Here is a 15,717-nt window from a genome sequence, read left to right on the forward strand (position 1 = left end):
CCTCTGTAGACCCTTTTCTTCCTCATGCACCTCTGAACGTAGGTGAAGTTATGCTAGAAGTCTCTGTTTTTTTTTCAGTAGGCAGAAGACTGACTGAGTAACTCAAAAACAGTAAATAAATAAATAAAACAGTAAATATAAAAACAGTGGATAGGTAGGACTTCCACTGATATATGAACCTGCATGTTCTTGACAGACTGACTGCTGTCCATTCCTTTTTGTGACTGGAAGAAAATCCCTGTTAACAGGGTAATGTGCTGTAATACTCACAGTTGTGGTTTTTAAAGGTTCATTGTGAAATTTCTGAAAAGACCTTTGCTCTTTTTTATCAGCTTGCAGCGTCATTGCTGTTTCCAGCTTTTCCAACAGACAGACTCAACTTAAAATACAGTATAAACCGATCGATTGTTCATTCGTGAGTAAAGGACAAACTAGTTCATCGGTCACTCTGCGTCCTTTTCTGGAGGATCAGGAAGACTCTCTGCATCTCATTATTGCTTCTGTAAGAGGGTGAAGTCCATTGTATTCCATAATTTTTTGTGCACATATTTCACTCCATGTTTAATATTTTTTCCATGTTACTTCTGGAAAATATGTGCATAAAGTATAAAACTGAGAAAAAATGTGACAGCGGCTGATGGCAGCAAAAAGTTTACACAGGAGTTAAGTTTTTTTCGACTATGGTCTCATGCAGTTGATGATTTAAAGGGATTACACATCCATTATTTTCCATTTTAAAATACATGAAGGACTGTTAGTTCAGATCAATTATTAACAAGTGATAGCATGCTCACAGTGGTCTGTGTTCAAGGCAAATGTGTGTCTTTTTATAGGGCTTTCCTGCAATCAGTATAGCCGACTGTTACAAGGACTTTTTACTTTCACAAAGAGACGATGCTTATCTCTGTAAGGCTGAGCTTTGTGGTGCTGCTGTCAGCAGTGGGCACAGCAACAATAGAGAGGTGAGTTTTCTTCATTAGATAAGTTTGATCATTTTTCTAAATAGATGAACTACCTTCAAAATATCAGTTACTGTACTTTCAGGTTCTTAGCATATATATACATATATACATATATATATATAATTATTTTGAATTATGTTTGGTTTGGTCTCAAATGTGGGTGACGTAGTCCTGTACTAGACCTATTTTGTTGCGATATGTTTAGAATGTCGTTTGGCAAAAAATGTAGGGGAAAAAAAGGCATTATTGAGACCTGCAAGTTGTTCATAACTCAAACTGCAGAGATGTCTTAATGACAAACACCTGAATGAACTCTTTCCTGAAATTCCTGAATTTTCTGCTTCTGAAATCAGATAAAATTGAGGTTATTGTACTTGACCCCAAAAATCTTAGAAACATTGTCTAACCACACTGGATGGAATTACCATGAACTCCAGTAACACTGTGAGGAATCTTCTAGTGATCATTTCTCGAGGATATATCCTTCAATGCGCATATATATAAAAATATGTAGGACCTGTTTTCTTGTGTTTATTTAAGGAGCTTGGAAAGAAAAGCTACTGGACTTCTTAAAATTTCTTGAAGACATTTGTGTGACCTATTGAGATAAACTGACGCAAGATGTGAGTGGGCTTTAAGGCACCTAGGAAGGAATCTCAAAACTGGATTGTAGGTGGCAGACAGTTGGTGCCATAAACTGTGTTTGTGCAATATCTCTACAATTGGAAACATCCTGCCTCACGGTGATGCTGAAAAACTAGTTCATGCATGTATTACTTCTATAGGCTGGACTATTGTAACTTATTAATATTAGGTTGTTCAAAAACCTCCATGAAAAGCTTTCAATTGATCCAAAATGCTGCAGCAAGAGTAGCTGCGGATGACAGCTTTTTTTTTTTTCAATTAATTCTAGGTTTTAGAAATTTGCAAATCAGAGTAATCAACAACAATATTTGGTTTTAGAAGCCGTAACAGAAATCTGCCTTAGAGCTAATATTGACGACTTTACATAGTGCTCATCTATTTAATCTACAACTGTGAATAATTTATCATGTACAACATCCCAGAAATTTGAAATAGTCAAGTAAGTTTAGGTATCTTAACATTAAAATTAAGAACAGTACCTAATGTAGAAATGTATGATATTTTAATGCCTTTAAAACTGTTAGAAATTGAGTATTGCAGCCTTGTAACTAAAAACTACAATATTGATAAAACAGCAGACTATTATGAGGTATGATCAATGTTGGGAAGGTTACTTTTAAAATGTATTCCACTACAGATTCCAGAATACATGCCCCAAAATGTATTTTGTAACGTATTCCGTTACGTTACTCAATGACAGTAACGTATTCTGAATACTTTGGATTACTTAATATATTATCATGCTTTTTACAACTACATGAATGTACTATTGCTGTGTGATTTATTACTATTGCTGAAGGTTACTCGCCATACCAACACCAACTAGATTTTTAAATCATAATATAAAATGAATAACAGTAGGGTGGACAATAGGTAAGGCTGCACTTTTAGCAGCAATCTGGTATAGAAAACTAATCCGCACATATATATAACAGTCCCGGGGTTCCGAAACGTAAAGGCGTAAAATCATAAAGGGACCTCGGGCTAACACGTCGGGTTCCGTGTCGGGCTCGTAGCTGAAAACTAGCTTTACTTTGTTGTCTGGGTCTTTGATAGCAAGACACAGAGAGAGGCGTTGAAAGGCTGCTCCAACGGAACTTATTGTTTCGGAGAAAAACACGAACACAGTGTACAGTCGAGTCTTAATAGCTTACTTACAACTGGGCTCGTCAGGCACTCTTTTTGGCTGCAGTGGTTATTATTATATTTGCATGCTTCCAGCTCCCGTTTCTGCTCGGTGACAAGTCGTACTTTTCCACTCTTTTTTCTCCCTCCCTGCGCTCACAGACACATGTATGGCGGTCCATTCTCCCTGCAGCACAGACTACACTGCCCACGAGGCTACATTCTTTAGGGCTATGCCTGTAACACTCTGCCTATTGTTTTCATATTAAATAACTTTTTGAATAATAATTTTTTTTAAATATTTCTTCACGTCATTATGCGGGCTGCAAGTAGGGGTGACATGGGACGCGAGATTGAGACACGGGCTTTAGAGCCTCTTAATGCATGTTTTGGTTGGGTTTTCAACGGCGTGGAATTACAAAAAATAGAGAGGGCATAGCCGAACATATCAAACAGGAAAAGACCGCCGTGTAATCCATTTATTTCAACAAAGTAACTGTATTCTGAATACCATGTTTTTAAACAGTAACTGTAACGGCAAGGGCGTAGATTTGGTTTTAGCATTGGTGGGGACGGATGATTCAACCACCGAACCCTGCGCTGTTTCTTTTTTTTTTTCCTTTTTGTCTTTGCTTCTTAATAAAATAAAAAGGAGAAATATACTTGCCTACATATGCTATTCTACATGCTTTTAAACCATTTAAAATTACAATTCATAGTTTTATATGTGAATTATATAATGTTAAATTAATATTAAACAAATGACTAAGTATTTTAGACTTTAGTTTACTTCAGCCATATTCCATATAAATCAGGTATCATCAGTGGCGGTCCTAGCCTGTTTGGCGCCCTGGGCGAACACTCCCTCTGGCGCCCCCACACACACACACACACACACACACACACACACACACAAAACATGTTAAGGATTTAACATAAAACTGTTGTCCACACACACATATGAAGAGAGAGAGAGAGTATGCATAGTATGCAAACGGCTACCAAACAGCCATCATAATTCGTCATACAATGAGAACAGGACAAATCAACAATTGACAATGACTAATTAATATTAAAATCTGTAACATAATGTATTGTTTGGAGTTTAGTCTGTTACTGTTACTATTTTTACCATTTCTTCTTGGGGCAACTGTAACCCACATTATTTCCTTAGGGATTAATAAAGTATTCTGATTCTGATTGTTTCAGGATGACCTGCCATTATCCAATGACACATCTGGTTACCTGCATCTTTTGCTCGTTTCTCCTCCGCTTCTTTTCTCTTTTTCTAAACTGAGCACCTGATGGCTTTGAACTTTTCTTGTCCATCTTCCATTCGTTTTAATTTTGCACTCCAGTATGAACACCCATCCCTCAACCAGAGGATCACCACAACATAACCTAATAGACCTACACCTTAGTTCACAGATTAACTTTGTCTAGGGTGTATTTCTGGGATTTCACACAACCCAGGATTCAAATCATGAATACATAATGGGCTTAGATTTACAACATTATGAATGAAATGTGCTCTATTTGGAAGCAGCAGGTCTCCCTCCCCTTTCGACGGGTTATGTGTGAGACTTTAAATCATCAAACTGTAAATTATAAATTTTAAATTGTTATTGATCCCTTTACCCCGAGTCCTAAAGTGTATATTTATTTTCTTACTCTACTATATATATTGTTTGTTTACTTGCACTGCTGTAACTGGAGCCTCGTCGTCTCGTCTCTCTATATACTGGACTGTATGTAGCGGAGGTGACAATAAAGTTTACTTTGACTTCAGCAGCGCGCAGGCGCACCGAGGGCTCTCGCGCTCAGTTTTCGTGTATAGCATTTCGAAAAAACATCGGTGCAAATTATAAGTCTGTATCATAATGTCCGGTGTTTTCGTGTTTGTTGTTTTGTTTTTATTTTGTTTTATTTTGCGAGTTGGTTATTAGATGCTGCTCCAGCCGGTCAGAGAATCCCCGCCGCCCGCCCTCTCCTCCCTGTGCCGCAAGCAGCAGGCGCACCTCGCAAACGGAGGGCGCCCTTACTCCCAGCAAATGGGCGATAGAAAACCGATTGGTGTCTATGACATTCCCAATATGCGCTGGCTGCCGTCGGGGCAGCATGAGTACGAGCATTTATTTATTTATTTACTTTTTTTTTTTTTTGCCGATGCCCGTGATGCCGCCCCCCATCACGATGCCGCCCCGGGCAACCGCCCGTGTCGCCCGTATCTAAAACCGCTACTGGGTATCATACAAAAATAAAAATAGCTTCAAATAGAGTCATGACAATAAAAGAATATGACTTTAAGGACTTAACAACATTACTTCAGTTATAGTACACCAACATATCTTACACATTAGTACTAAGGGAACACTGACTGGCCTGGTGGGTTTTGTCCATAAAATCACTCATCTAAGATTACCACAAAGTAAAAGATCTCTCAGCAAAATTATGCAACATTTTAGGCACTATTGCCCGATCAAATCAGTGAGCTGGGACTTTTATTCTAAACATGAACTACTGTTACAGCAACAGACATGGACTACTGGTGCCCCACACAACAACTCAATGTCCACTATGTGAAGGAGTCTATACTACTGTCTATACTATACTGTCCTGGTGGACATGGCAACACTTTTTCATGGTTACATACAGTTTTAGACTGATGTGGGCCAAAGCCTAGCACATACTTGCCAACCTTGAGACCTCAGAATTAGGGAGACATTCAAAGGGGTTTTACAGTGTTTACTTATCGGAAAAAATAAGTTAAATGTCACCGGCCTGTTCCGGGGTGTCCAAATTCAGAGGGTGCGTCCACCTGATGACCCGGCCTTCGCGGTCTAAGTGGGCCGGGTCCTCCGAAAGCCGGGTAGACCGGAAATGAGCGACTGTGAAATTTGGGGTCTAGCCTTCATAATTACGTCACCTCTGCCGTCTGCTCCTTGCTGTCTAAATAAGATAAAATATAACCGGACGCTTGCGTAGATTCTCGACCATCTCACACTTCTGTTTAATCAGTTTTCTGTTCGACATTTATTCAGCTGTGTGAAAACCCCGGAGGAACCCTCCCGAGGATTAATAAAGTTTTATTTAATCTAATCTAATGTAATAACTTTAATCTCAGCCAAAGTAACAAGAGTAATATTAATACTAAGTAGCTGCAGTAGTAGCAGCTATTGTTGAAACTGGAATTGGCTGGGCCAATCTAGGATATGGTTTTAAATTTTGTTGTCCGGGTGGAAAATCGGGAGAAATTGGGGAGAATGGTGGCTCCGGGAGATTTTCGGGAGGGGCAATGAAATTCGGGATTCTCCCGGAAAAATCGGGAGGGTTGGCATGTATGGCCTGGTATTGCCTGTAACGTTATTATGACGGACACATTTTATGAGTGAACTTGACTTTAAGTGACTTACAGGTTTCTTTGAAAAATACTTTCTTATATCCAGGTTCTTCCTTTTTGCTGCCGGTGTTCCAGATCAACTGGCGTTTAGATCAACTGGCGTTGGTCGAACAGATGTGTGGCAGACTTGCGTTTCAGGAGCTGCTACCGACAAAACAGCAAAAAAAACGCCAAATATGTCATCCGTGACACTTGTGAGGTTATCTCAAACACACTCCGTCAGTCTTGATGCCATTGAACAACAAAATGTTTAAAAATGTCGCGAGTTTACCTGGTGATAGCCTCATGCTCGACACGATCGCGAAAACAGCAAACAATTAACACCACGCCGGTGTTGTTCACAGGACAGCGAGAATAAATGATCGGGAGACTCTTGCCGTCGTTATCGTTCCCCTCGCACGTTTTATTTCTCCGGTTTCAGCGTTTTATGCTCAAAACTAAAGCGTGCAGTTTACTTTGTGTGCACTAACATGGACTCGAATCAACCAGCGCCACCTCTGGCCGAGTGCCACAGCCTACAGCCAGATCAACTTGTGACACACATCTGCAGCACGTTTGAATTCGTTTCATGCACAATACATGTGTACTTTTCAATTGTGTGTTTGTGCGTCATGCAAATAAACCTTTGAAATGAATGAAATCATACCATATATTTATTATTGGCCTACATTTGTACAAAATGCCAAATTATATACACAAAGTCATAGAAATCACCACTCCAGTTGGTCATCATGATTTTAATATTCTCTTTTTCCATAACAATGAAATACGGCTTGGACAAATATGACACATCAATAGTTCATTAGTGTTGTCACATCACATCCTGTAAGCATCTTCTGTCTGTGTCCTTTCTCTGGAAATGAATATTTCCAGCCAATATAGGCAATCCATCAACATGGCTGGAGAGTTGGTTGTTGTATATAGTCTAAGTGTGGTTAATCTAATGAACATTTGTAAGGAGATGGCAGTTACTGTGAATTTACAGCAGATACACAGTGATTAGTAATAAACAGTCAGACAATGACTCTGACAATCTCATTCAATCTTGCAGATTTAATGCACCTTCTGTGGAAAGTGGTACCACACAGTGTGTGTGGACTTGCCCTGTGCAGAAGGCGACTACAAATGTTGTGGGTGCTAAATAAACAGAAAAAATTGATCCCTGTTGTCTTTGCTTACTGATTGTTTTAGTGTTGACAATGCACATTGTTGGGATTGCATCTTTCAACATGTTTGTGGGTAGATTTGGATGTACCAGGGGTAAGTGCAGCCACTCAGCCTCTACTCAATGTGATCATAGCAGCAGGTGCAGATGTGTCACAAGTTAATCTAGTAGTAGGTAGGCTATGGTACTTGGCCACAGGTGGCAGCAGTGGACATACCTCTATTTGAGACTGCTCCAGCTGCTATGACATAGCAGCTATGTGATATTGGATCTGCTAAAATTGAAGATCATATGCACGTTTTGGAAATTAAACCTTATAGTATGTTGAAAAACAGAAAATGACATTGATTTTGTTGCAGGTAAATGTAAATCCACTCAGAACTGTCAAGAAACTGCAATAAAACAATAGCAACTTTATTTTCCATTAGATAAACATGTAGAACACAGACATACAACAGTTAGACTTTCCATAACTATTTTTAGGAACAATTATTAAAGGTTTTCGTTCTTACAAGCACATTTCTTTTGAACTTGCCCAATGTTCTCAGTTTTCCAATGTTCAGCATTTTCAATTTTGTCCACATGATGGACAGAATGTAACTGTGTGCTTTCTGCAGATGTACTTCTTGCATTTCTCACAAAATGTTCTCATTTTAAAACAGGAATCTTCCTAACTAAGATTTAAAACAAAAGATTTCTACGTCTCCTCCAGTCTCACAAACAGATGACAAACCAATCGACACACCTGAGTCACTGACTTTCTTCAATCCACTCACTCTCACTGGCTCTGTTTGTTACTAATCACTGTGTAACTGCTGTAAATTCACCATAACTGGCATCACCTTACAAATCTTCATTGGATTAACCACACTTAGACTATATACAACAACCAACTCTCCAGCCATGTTGATGGATTGCCTATATTGGCTGGAAATATTCATTTCAGAGAAAGGACACAGACAGAAGATGCTTACAGGATGTGATGTGACAACACTAATGAACTATTGATGTGTCATATTTGTCCAAGGCGTATTTCATTGTTATGGAAAAAGAGAATATTAAAATCATGATGACCAACTGGAGTGGTGATTTCTATGACTTTGTGTATATAATTTGGCATTTTGTACAAATGTAGGCCAATAATAAATATATGGTATGATTTCATTCATTTCAAAGGTTTATTTGCATGACGCACAAACACACAATTGAAAAGTACACATGTATTGTGCATGAAACGAATTCAAACGTGCTGCAGATGTGTCACAAGTTGATCTGGCTGTAGGCTGTGGCACTCGGCCAGAGGTGGCGCTGGTTGATTCGAGTCCATGTTAGTGCACACAAAGTAAACTGCACGCTTTAGTTTTGAGCATAAAACGCTGAAACCGGAGAAATAAAACGTGCGAGGGGAACGATAACGACGGCAAGAGTCTCCCGATCATTTATTCTCGCTGTCCTGTGAACAACACCGGCGTGGTGTTAATTGTTTGCTGTTTTCGCGATCGTGTCGAGCATGAGGCTATCACCAGGTAAACTCGCGACATTTTTAAACATTTTGTTGTTCAATGGCATCAAGACTGACGGAGTGTGTTTGAGATAACCTCACAAGTGTCACGGATGACATATTTGGCGGTTTTTTTGCTGTTTTGTCGGTAGCAGCTCCTGAAACGCAAGTCTGCCGCACATCTGTTCGACCAACGCCAGTTGATCTAAACGCCAGTTGATCTGGAACACCGTCCTCCTCTCCTCCTCGCAGCGCAGGCTTGCCGCTGCTAAAACTAAACAGAGCTCGCTGAAAGACACAGCCAATCACTTTGGCCATATTTGTCACATGAGGTAGGACTCCAGTAGAGAACGTAATTTAACTCTTTCTGCACCGCTAGGTGAATGAGACGTTGACAGATCGTTTTTTTCTTTCTATCGGGTTTGTATTTCTTTACTCGAAGAGATCAAATTATTGGTGGGGACAATTCAATAATCGCTGGATATTGGTGGGGACACGTCCCCTCCGTCCATGCCAAATCGACGCCCTTGTGTAACGGAATACAGTTACTCATATTTTGTATTTTAAATACATAACGGCGGTACATGTATTCCGTTACTCCCCAACACTGGGTATGATCCACTTCCACTGCTTCTCATGTTTCTCTTGTTTTTTATGTCCAACAGAGTGCAGTACGACCACTATAAATACCACCCTTTGACAGAGGTGAGATGGCTGAGACACACACACACATCATTTTATTTCTATATACGTATATATCGCAATAGAAGTCTGACTATATTGAATGAAACCCGAATATATTGAATAAAAGCTAACTACAGAGGCTCTGGTGCCATGCTGTGTTTTAGATGTGTATTATAGCATGTTATGTTGCTACAAGAAGTACCCCCCCTATGAATAAGTAAACAGGTAAGCAGCGTTCAAATAATAATAATACTAATAGTAATAACAGGGTTCACTGTTGTACTACTGGTGATGAAATTTAGTCAATAAATCAGTATATTCTGTCAGAAGACCAGATGTACTGATTTATTTCCAGTGCCTATAACTGACTAAAGGTACTGATAATATTGACTGCAATACACAGACCCCATGAATTCTCTTAACTTTGGCCAGACCTGGCCGTTGAGCCGACAAGGGAGGGTCCAGCTTTACACAGTTCTTATTTTTGCATGTTTAAAAGAGACTGACTTTGTTTCAGCATCTCATATGGACCTTTAAATTTTGCACTTCGCTCAGTCCATTCGTCCATCCATCCATTCGCTTCCGCTTATCCTTTCCAGAGCTACTTCTTGCAGCAACATCACATGCTATAATATTACACATCTAAAACACAGGATGGCGCCAGAGCTGCTGGAACATCAGTTTTCATTCAATATATTCAGACTTTCATTCAATATATTCAAGATTCATTCCATATATTCGAGTTTCATTTAATATATTGAAACTTTAAATATAAGATATATATAATAACTTCCTAAATGGCATATACACACACAAACCACAACAGAGGCTCCTTCACATTTTTCAGATAGTCCAGGACTGTTGTATCTCTCTCTCTTGACCTCCTCCGTATAGATTGATGGCTATTTGGCTTCAGCATTCCATAAGATTAATTTAAAACTGGTTCTTTGCTAATTTGTTTATTCTAGAGATGCAACACTGGTTTACCCTTTGAGTTAGGCGTCTTGCTATACTTGAATAATTTATAGAGGCTTAGACTGAAAATGAGTTAAAAAAAAAAGGAAACCATTGTCCAAATGAAACTTTGAAAGACCTTTGGAAAGTCTGCAGAACTATTAGTCAAGACCACTCCAAAAGTTAAAAATAAACTCTTGAATCAAAATGTATGTATGATGGATGGGCAAATGCATGGATACGTGGATATTAGAGAAAGACAGCTAACCAGTCAAAAGTTTGTAAGATTGCACTATATGTTGGTACTCCATTTTACAGATCACTAGCTGGATGGAACAGATGGTAAAGGATCACCCTGACGTTGTAACCGTGGTGAAATATGGAAAGACCTATGAAAGCAGGGATATTAGCTTGCTCAAGGTAAACAAAGTTTCAGATCACAAGCTGGCATATACCAAACAGATACTGATGCACACGGATGTTTGATATTTGTTCTCCAGATTGGCCTGAATACTGGAAAGGAAAAGAAAGCTATCTGGGTGGAGTGTGGAATACATGCCAGAGAATGGATCGCTCCAGCCTTCTGCCAGTACTTTGTTAGAGAGGTAAGAGAGCTGCTGTCAATATACCTCCACCAGGACTCATGGGACCCTTCTAGGGGTAAAGTTAATTTTGTTAGCCACATTTATTCTAGAAACAAGAAAATTTCATTTCAAATAATGTCTTATACATTTTGGTATTACAGGTTTTCCAAACAGGCCAAGCTTCTACAGAAAGGTGTGGAGATAAATCTAACATTTATACTACTTCCTGTTACTTTTTGGGAATAAAAATGAAGTTACTTATATGGTAAATGGCCTGTATTTGTATAGCGCTTTTACTAGTCCCTTAGGACCCCAAAGCGCTTTACACTACATTCAGTCATCCACCCATTCACACACTGGTGATGGCAAGCTACATTGTAGCCACAGCCACCCTGGGGCGCACTGACAGAGGCGAGGCTGCCGGACACTGGCACCACCAGTAGGCAACGGGTGAAGTGTCTTGCCCAAGGACACAACGACCGAGACTGTCCAAGCTGGGGCTCGAACCAGCAACCTTCCTATTACAAGACGAACGGCCAACTCTTGAGCCACGATCGTGTGGCTCAAGAGTTGCATATATGCAGATGATTATTATACTGGGTATTATGTTTTGCTGCAGGTTCATATGTCAGCTGTATTTTTAAATGTTCTTTGAAATATTTGAAAAAAATTAACATATGAACTTATAGTTTGGTTGTCAATGTGGATGTGGTGGATGTTAAAGAGTGAAACAAAATAAAACACACGCACAAAAAGAGAGATGGAAAAAAAAGAGGAAAAAAGAGATTTACAACAAATCTTATTATTCCATTTGTTGTCCTGATTGTTTTCTGTTGTGAGGGGAAAACATCCTGTCTGTCAAAATGAATATAATTTAATAACTACATGTCCTCCAGTGTGTCAGCCTGCCCCTGATGTGTGTTCGTCTGTTCCAAACAGATTCTGCAGACATACAAAACAGATGCCAAAATGGAAGAGATGATGAAGAACGTGGACTTCTACGTCACTCCAGTGCTCAATATAGACGGCTACATCTACACATGGGAAAATGAGACAGTCAGTCCTCGTATTTGATAGATATTTATCCAATTACATTTCCAGAGTGTGCACTCAGGATCTCAAACCACAGATGAACAGGATATAATAGGATGATTATTGCTCAAAAACCTTCAGGTGCAAAATAATCTAATGTTTTTACAGTAAGACACATGGGATAATAATAAACAGCATCAATCACAGGAAGCATTTAATATCTACAAAAATGTTGTGCTGCCATTTTATTTATGACTAACTGAACATTTTGCTCCACTCAGACTCGACTGTGGAGGAAGAACAGGTCACCAGGTCCCAAAAACTGCAGCTGCTATGGCACCGATCTAAACCGCAACTTTGATGCCAGCTGGGGAAGTGAGTGATGTAACTGTTCTTACTTTGACTGGACCATTGAAACATCTTGATTCTTTTCTTTTTCAGCTATGTTCACTAATTTGCCGATGTGCTTGGAATCACTGTCCTGTTACATGACACAATCTCATTCAACCTTTAGCTTTCAGATAGAGGTCTCACATTTCACTGTAGAATACTTTGGTATACAGGCGTGTATGGCTGACTCAACTCAAACCATCACCTCCCTGACCTTGTAGTGAATTAGCTAAGATGACTACTTCTGGGAAGATGGCAACACTCTTGAATTTTTTCCACTTGAATAACCTTTCTCATTGTGTAATGTTGGATTTCAAATTATGTGGAAATGGCATTATAACTTTTCTCAGATCAATAGATAGGAACAGTTACTTCTCTAAGCTTGTATCTTAGCATTTTGTTAACACACACATGAATGCTCCAGCAAACTTCCAAAACCTCTGCTTCTTTGAGGTGCTTGCACTTGCTGATGATCAGTGTGAATTTGAATAGCAGGACCTTGGTGCTAGTTACCCTTCAAATTCCACAGAAGCAGTAAGGCATGCTTCTTTGTTTTTTTACACACTGCTTCTGCATTTTGGCTTATTTCTCATAAAATAAATTTTAAAAAAGTAATGTGTTGTGTATTGCTGTTCATCTGAGGTAGATGAGACACTGTTTAACTACTTGTCTCTTTAAAAAAAAAAATAGAGGGTGGAAAAGCCCAATATGGGTTTTAATGTTCTGGACATTTTATACAGGAGTCACACATGAGTGTTGCGTTTGTAAATCAGGCAGCGGAGGCGACGTCTGGGTTCAACACTTTATTTTAGGCTTTACAGCAGCACTCCATCTTTGTTAACTCTCTCTACTTTCTTCTTCTCTCCTCTCTCTTACCCAGCCTCATTAGCGGCACCCCTGGTCTGACAGGGTAACAGCATGTACTAATTTGCTTCTTTTATTATAGAACCTTGTAAACACAACAATGAGGTTTGACTGGGAAGCAGCCTTTAGTGGCTTTTGGCCAAATTTTACAACCTAACGGGTCACCGCTATGTAAAAAGGTTAACCTTTGTTAAAAGAATTTGAAAACAGAGGTATTATTGTTATATGTGTTTCATATTATCCTCCTTGGCCTCTATTCACAGCCATTGGGGTTTCATTTAACTGCTGCTCAAAATTCTACCCTGGAAGCAAAGCTATGTCTGAGCTCGAGATCAAGGCTGTAACTGACTTCGTAGGAAGCCGAAAGGACAGCTTCCTGTGTTTCCTCAGCATCCACTCCTATGGCCAGATGCTCCTGATTCCCTATGGACACCCCAACTACACCGCCCCCAACTATGATGAGCTGGTATTTATATGCAATGATGCATTTTATTTATTTATTTATTTATTTTAATTAACATACACACACATATGCATCTTTATAGCCTGTCAATGACTAATCGTGCATGCATTTATATTAAAAAGGCAAACAGCCAGCAGAATGAGTAATTATTGTTAATTCATCGAGTAGAGTAATAGATAAAAGTGGAATGGCAAACAGGTAAATGCATTTGGACGTTCAATGATGATGATAACAAGATTCCACACAAACTATAGAGTTTAAAATATACATAAGGCCTAGTGCAATCATGTTTGAGTGTGCATGCGGACCAAAACACAGCAGGCCGGATGAAAACATAACCAGTACCTTTTATAACTATGTGCAGAGCAGTCCAGAAATTCCAAAAAGCTGACTGAATGCCGGAGCCCGGGTAAAACACAGAAGCAGAAAAAAACTAACAAGGAAACAGCACAGGAAGGGATAACAATGCACCAACAGAGACAGATGGAAAACTACTAAGACAACGGGATACTCAAGGAACTGATAACATTTAAATCTGTATTTACTGCCTACTGAAATCTCCATATCACCACTACATTTTTCATTCAGAACAAGAACAAGGTTGTCTGGATCCATATTTCATTGACTGTATGACAAGTTCTTTGTGATTCCTCAGATGATGGTTGGTCAGGGAGCAACAGAAGCAATGTGGAAGGTTCACCAAACAAACTACACTGTAGGAACCCCGCCCGATGTACTATGTGGGTTTATATATCAATTGCTAACCAGTTAAATTTATTGCCAGTATCTCTGTGTTTTTTTAAAAATATAACTGCTAAACTTTCTCCAGACCCCATAAGTGGTTCAGCCACTGACTGGGCTCGGATGCAGGGGATCCCTTTAACCTACACCTTTGAGCTGAGAGACAATGGGACATACAGGTTTGAGCTTCCTGAGGATCAGATCCAGCCTACGTGCGAGGAGGCCTACAGAGGAGTTTTGTACATCATCACCTACACCCACGACAAGACGTTTAACGGTGCTGTAGCCAACACTGCTGTGACCCTTTCAGGCATACTGTTAGCAGCAGGTGTCACTGGAGCCACCCTGAGATGAGAGCTGTTTGATTTCAGTCATTCTGCAATTTGTGGCACTCATATTTAGTTCTTCAAGTAATTTTTCAGAAATAGAGTTTTAAAGTTTCATTGCTTTCTAAAAAAGTGCAGTTGATGTACAACTCTTTGTGCTCAAAAGTTCTTATAATCCATGAAGTGTACTTGCAGAGCATCTCCTCAGCCACTGTGCTTTTTCACATAGTTTAAAGAAAATGATTGGAAGTTGTAGCAGTTTTAATGAGTCGCCAATACTTGGTGAGTTGAAATATTCCCAAGACTATCAGGACTTTTTTGTGTCTAAGTGTTTTGAATGCCTTATATAAAAATAATGTAAAAGAAACGACATAAAACTTTATTATTTAACAACACTGATATTTACATGATATTTTCAGACAACAGAGGAACATTTGAGACAACAACAGTGTGCCTGTAATTATTCTTGTTGATGGATATTGTTTTATAAAATAACATATAGAAGATATGGAATTAATCTATGTATATTAAAAGGCTCCAAGCTCTTTCTGTCTCCTTCATATATCATATGTTCTGTTCATTGAGGGACTAAGCCTAAAGGAATGCACAAATGATTAAAATAGACATTCTGTACTGAAAACAGAGATTTCAGGAGTGATGCAAGGGACAGATAACATAACCGTCGGCACAGTGACTGCAGATTTTTGTTTTCTTTTACATAAATACATATTCTAACACAAAGTAAACAAAAGATAAATTTAGCATTCAAGTGAGTCAAAACTCTGCATAAAGTTTCCAGGGTGAGCATCCCTCTGGTCCCCACTTAATGCCCAACCTCCTAATGTGCAAACAAAACCTCCACCCATGGCTGAAGACAGTTA

The 15,717-nt window shown here is 39.2% G+C and overlaps 1 protein-coding gene across 4 annotated transcripts; it reads left to right on the top strand.

Moving 5' to 3' along the window:
* Positions 1 to 260: 260 nt before the first annotated feature.
* On the top strand, positions 261 to 15,396 carry LOC116334393 (carboxypeptidase O-like). Of its 4 annotated transcripts, none has more exons than XM_031757807.2 (10): positions 261 to 502; positions 834 to 962; positions 9,464 to 9,503; positions 10,755 to 10,856; positions 10,937 to 11,041; positions 11,960 to 12,076; positions 12,334 to 12,427; positions 13,570 to 13,772; positions 14,425 to 14,509; positions 14,599 to 15,381. In XM_031757807.2, exons 2-10 carry the CDS (start codon positions 895 to 897, stop codon positions 14,862 to 14,864), a joined length of 1,080 nt encoding a protein of 359 aa, XP_031613667.1. In that variant the 5' UTR covers positions 261 to 502; positions 834 to 894; the 3' UTR covers positions 14,865 to 15,381. The 4 variants fall into 4 exon arrangements, with proteins under 4 accessions (XP_031613667.1, XP_039463403.1, XP_039463404.1 ...); XM_039607470.1 differs by lacking the exons at positions 261 to 502; positions 834 to 962 and adding exons at positions 8,565 to 8,823; positions 8,954 to 9,130 and having other exon boundaries at positions 14,599 to 15,396; XM_039607469.1 differs by lacking the exon at positions 261 to 502 and having other exon boundaries at positions 817 to 962.
* Positions 15,397 to 15,717: the final 321 nt, after the last annotated feature.

The sequence above is a fragment of the Oreochromis aureus genome, linkage group 23 (genome assembly GCF_013358895.1).
Source record: "Oreochromis aureus strain Israel breed Guangdong linkage group 23, ZZ_aureus, whole genome shotgun sequence".
NCBI lineage: Eukaryota > Metazoa > Chordata > Actinopteri > Cichliformes > Cichlidae > Oreochromis > Oreochromis aureus.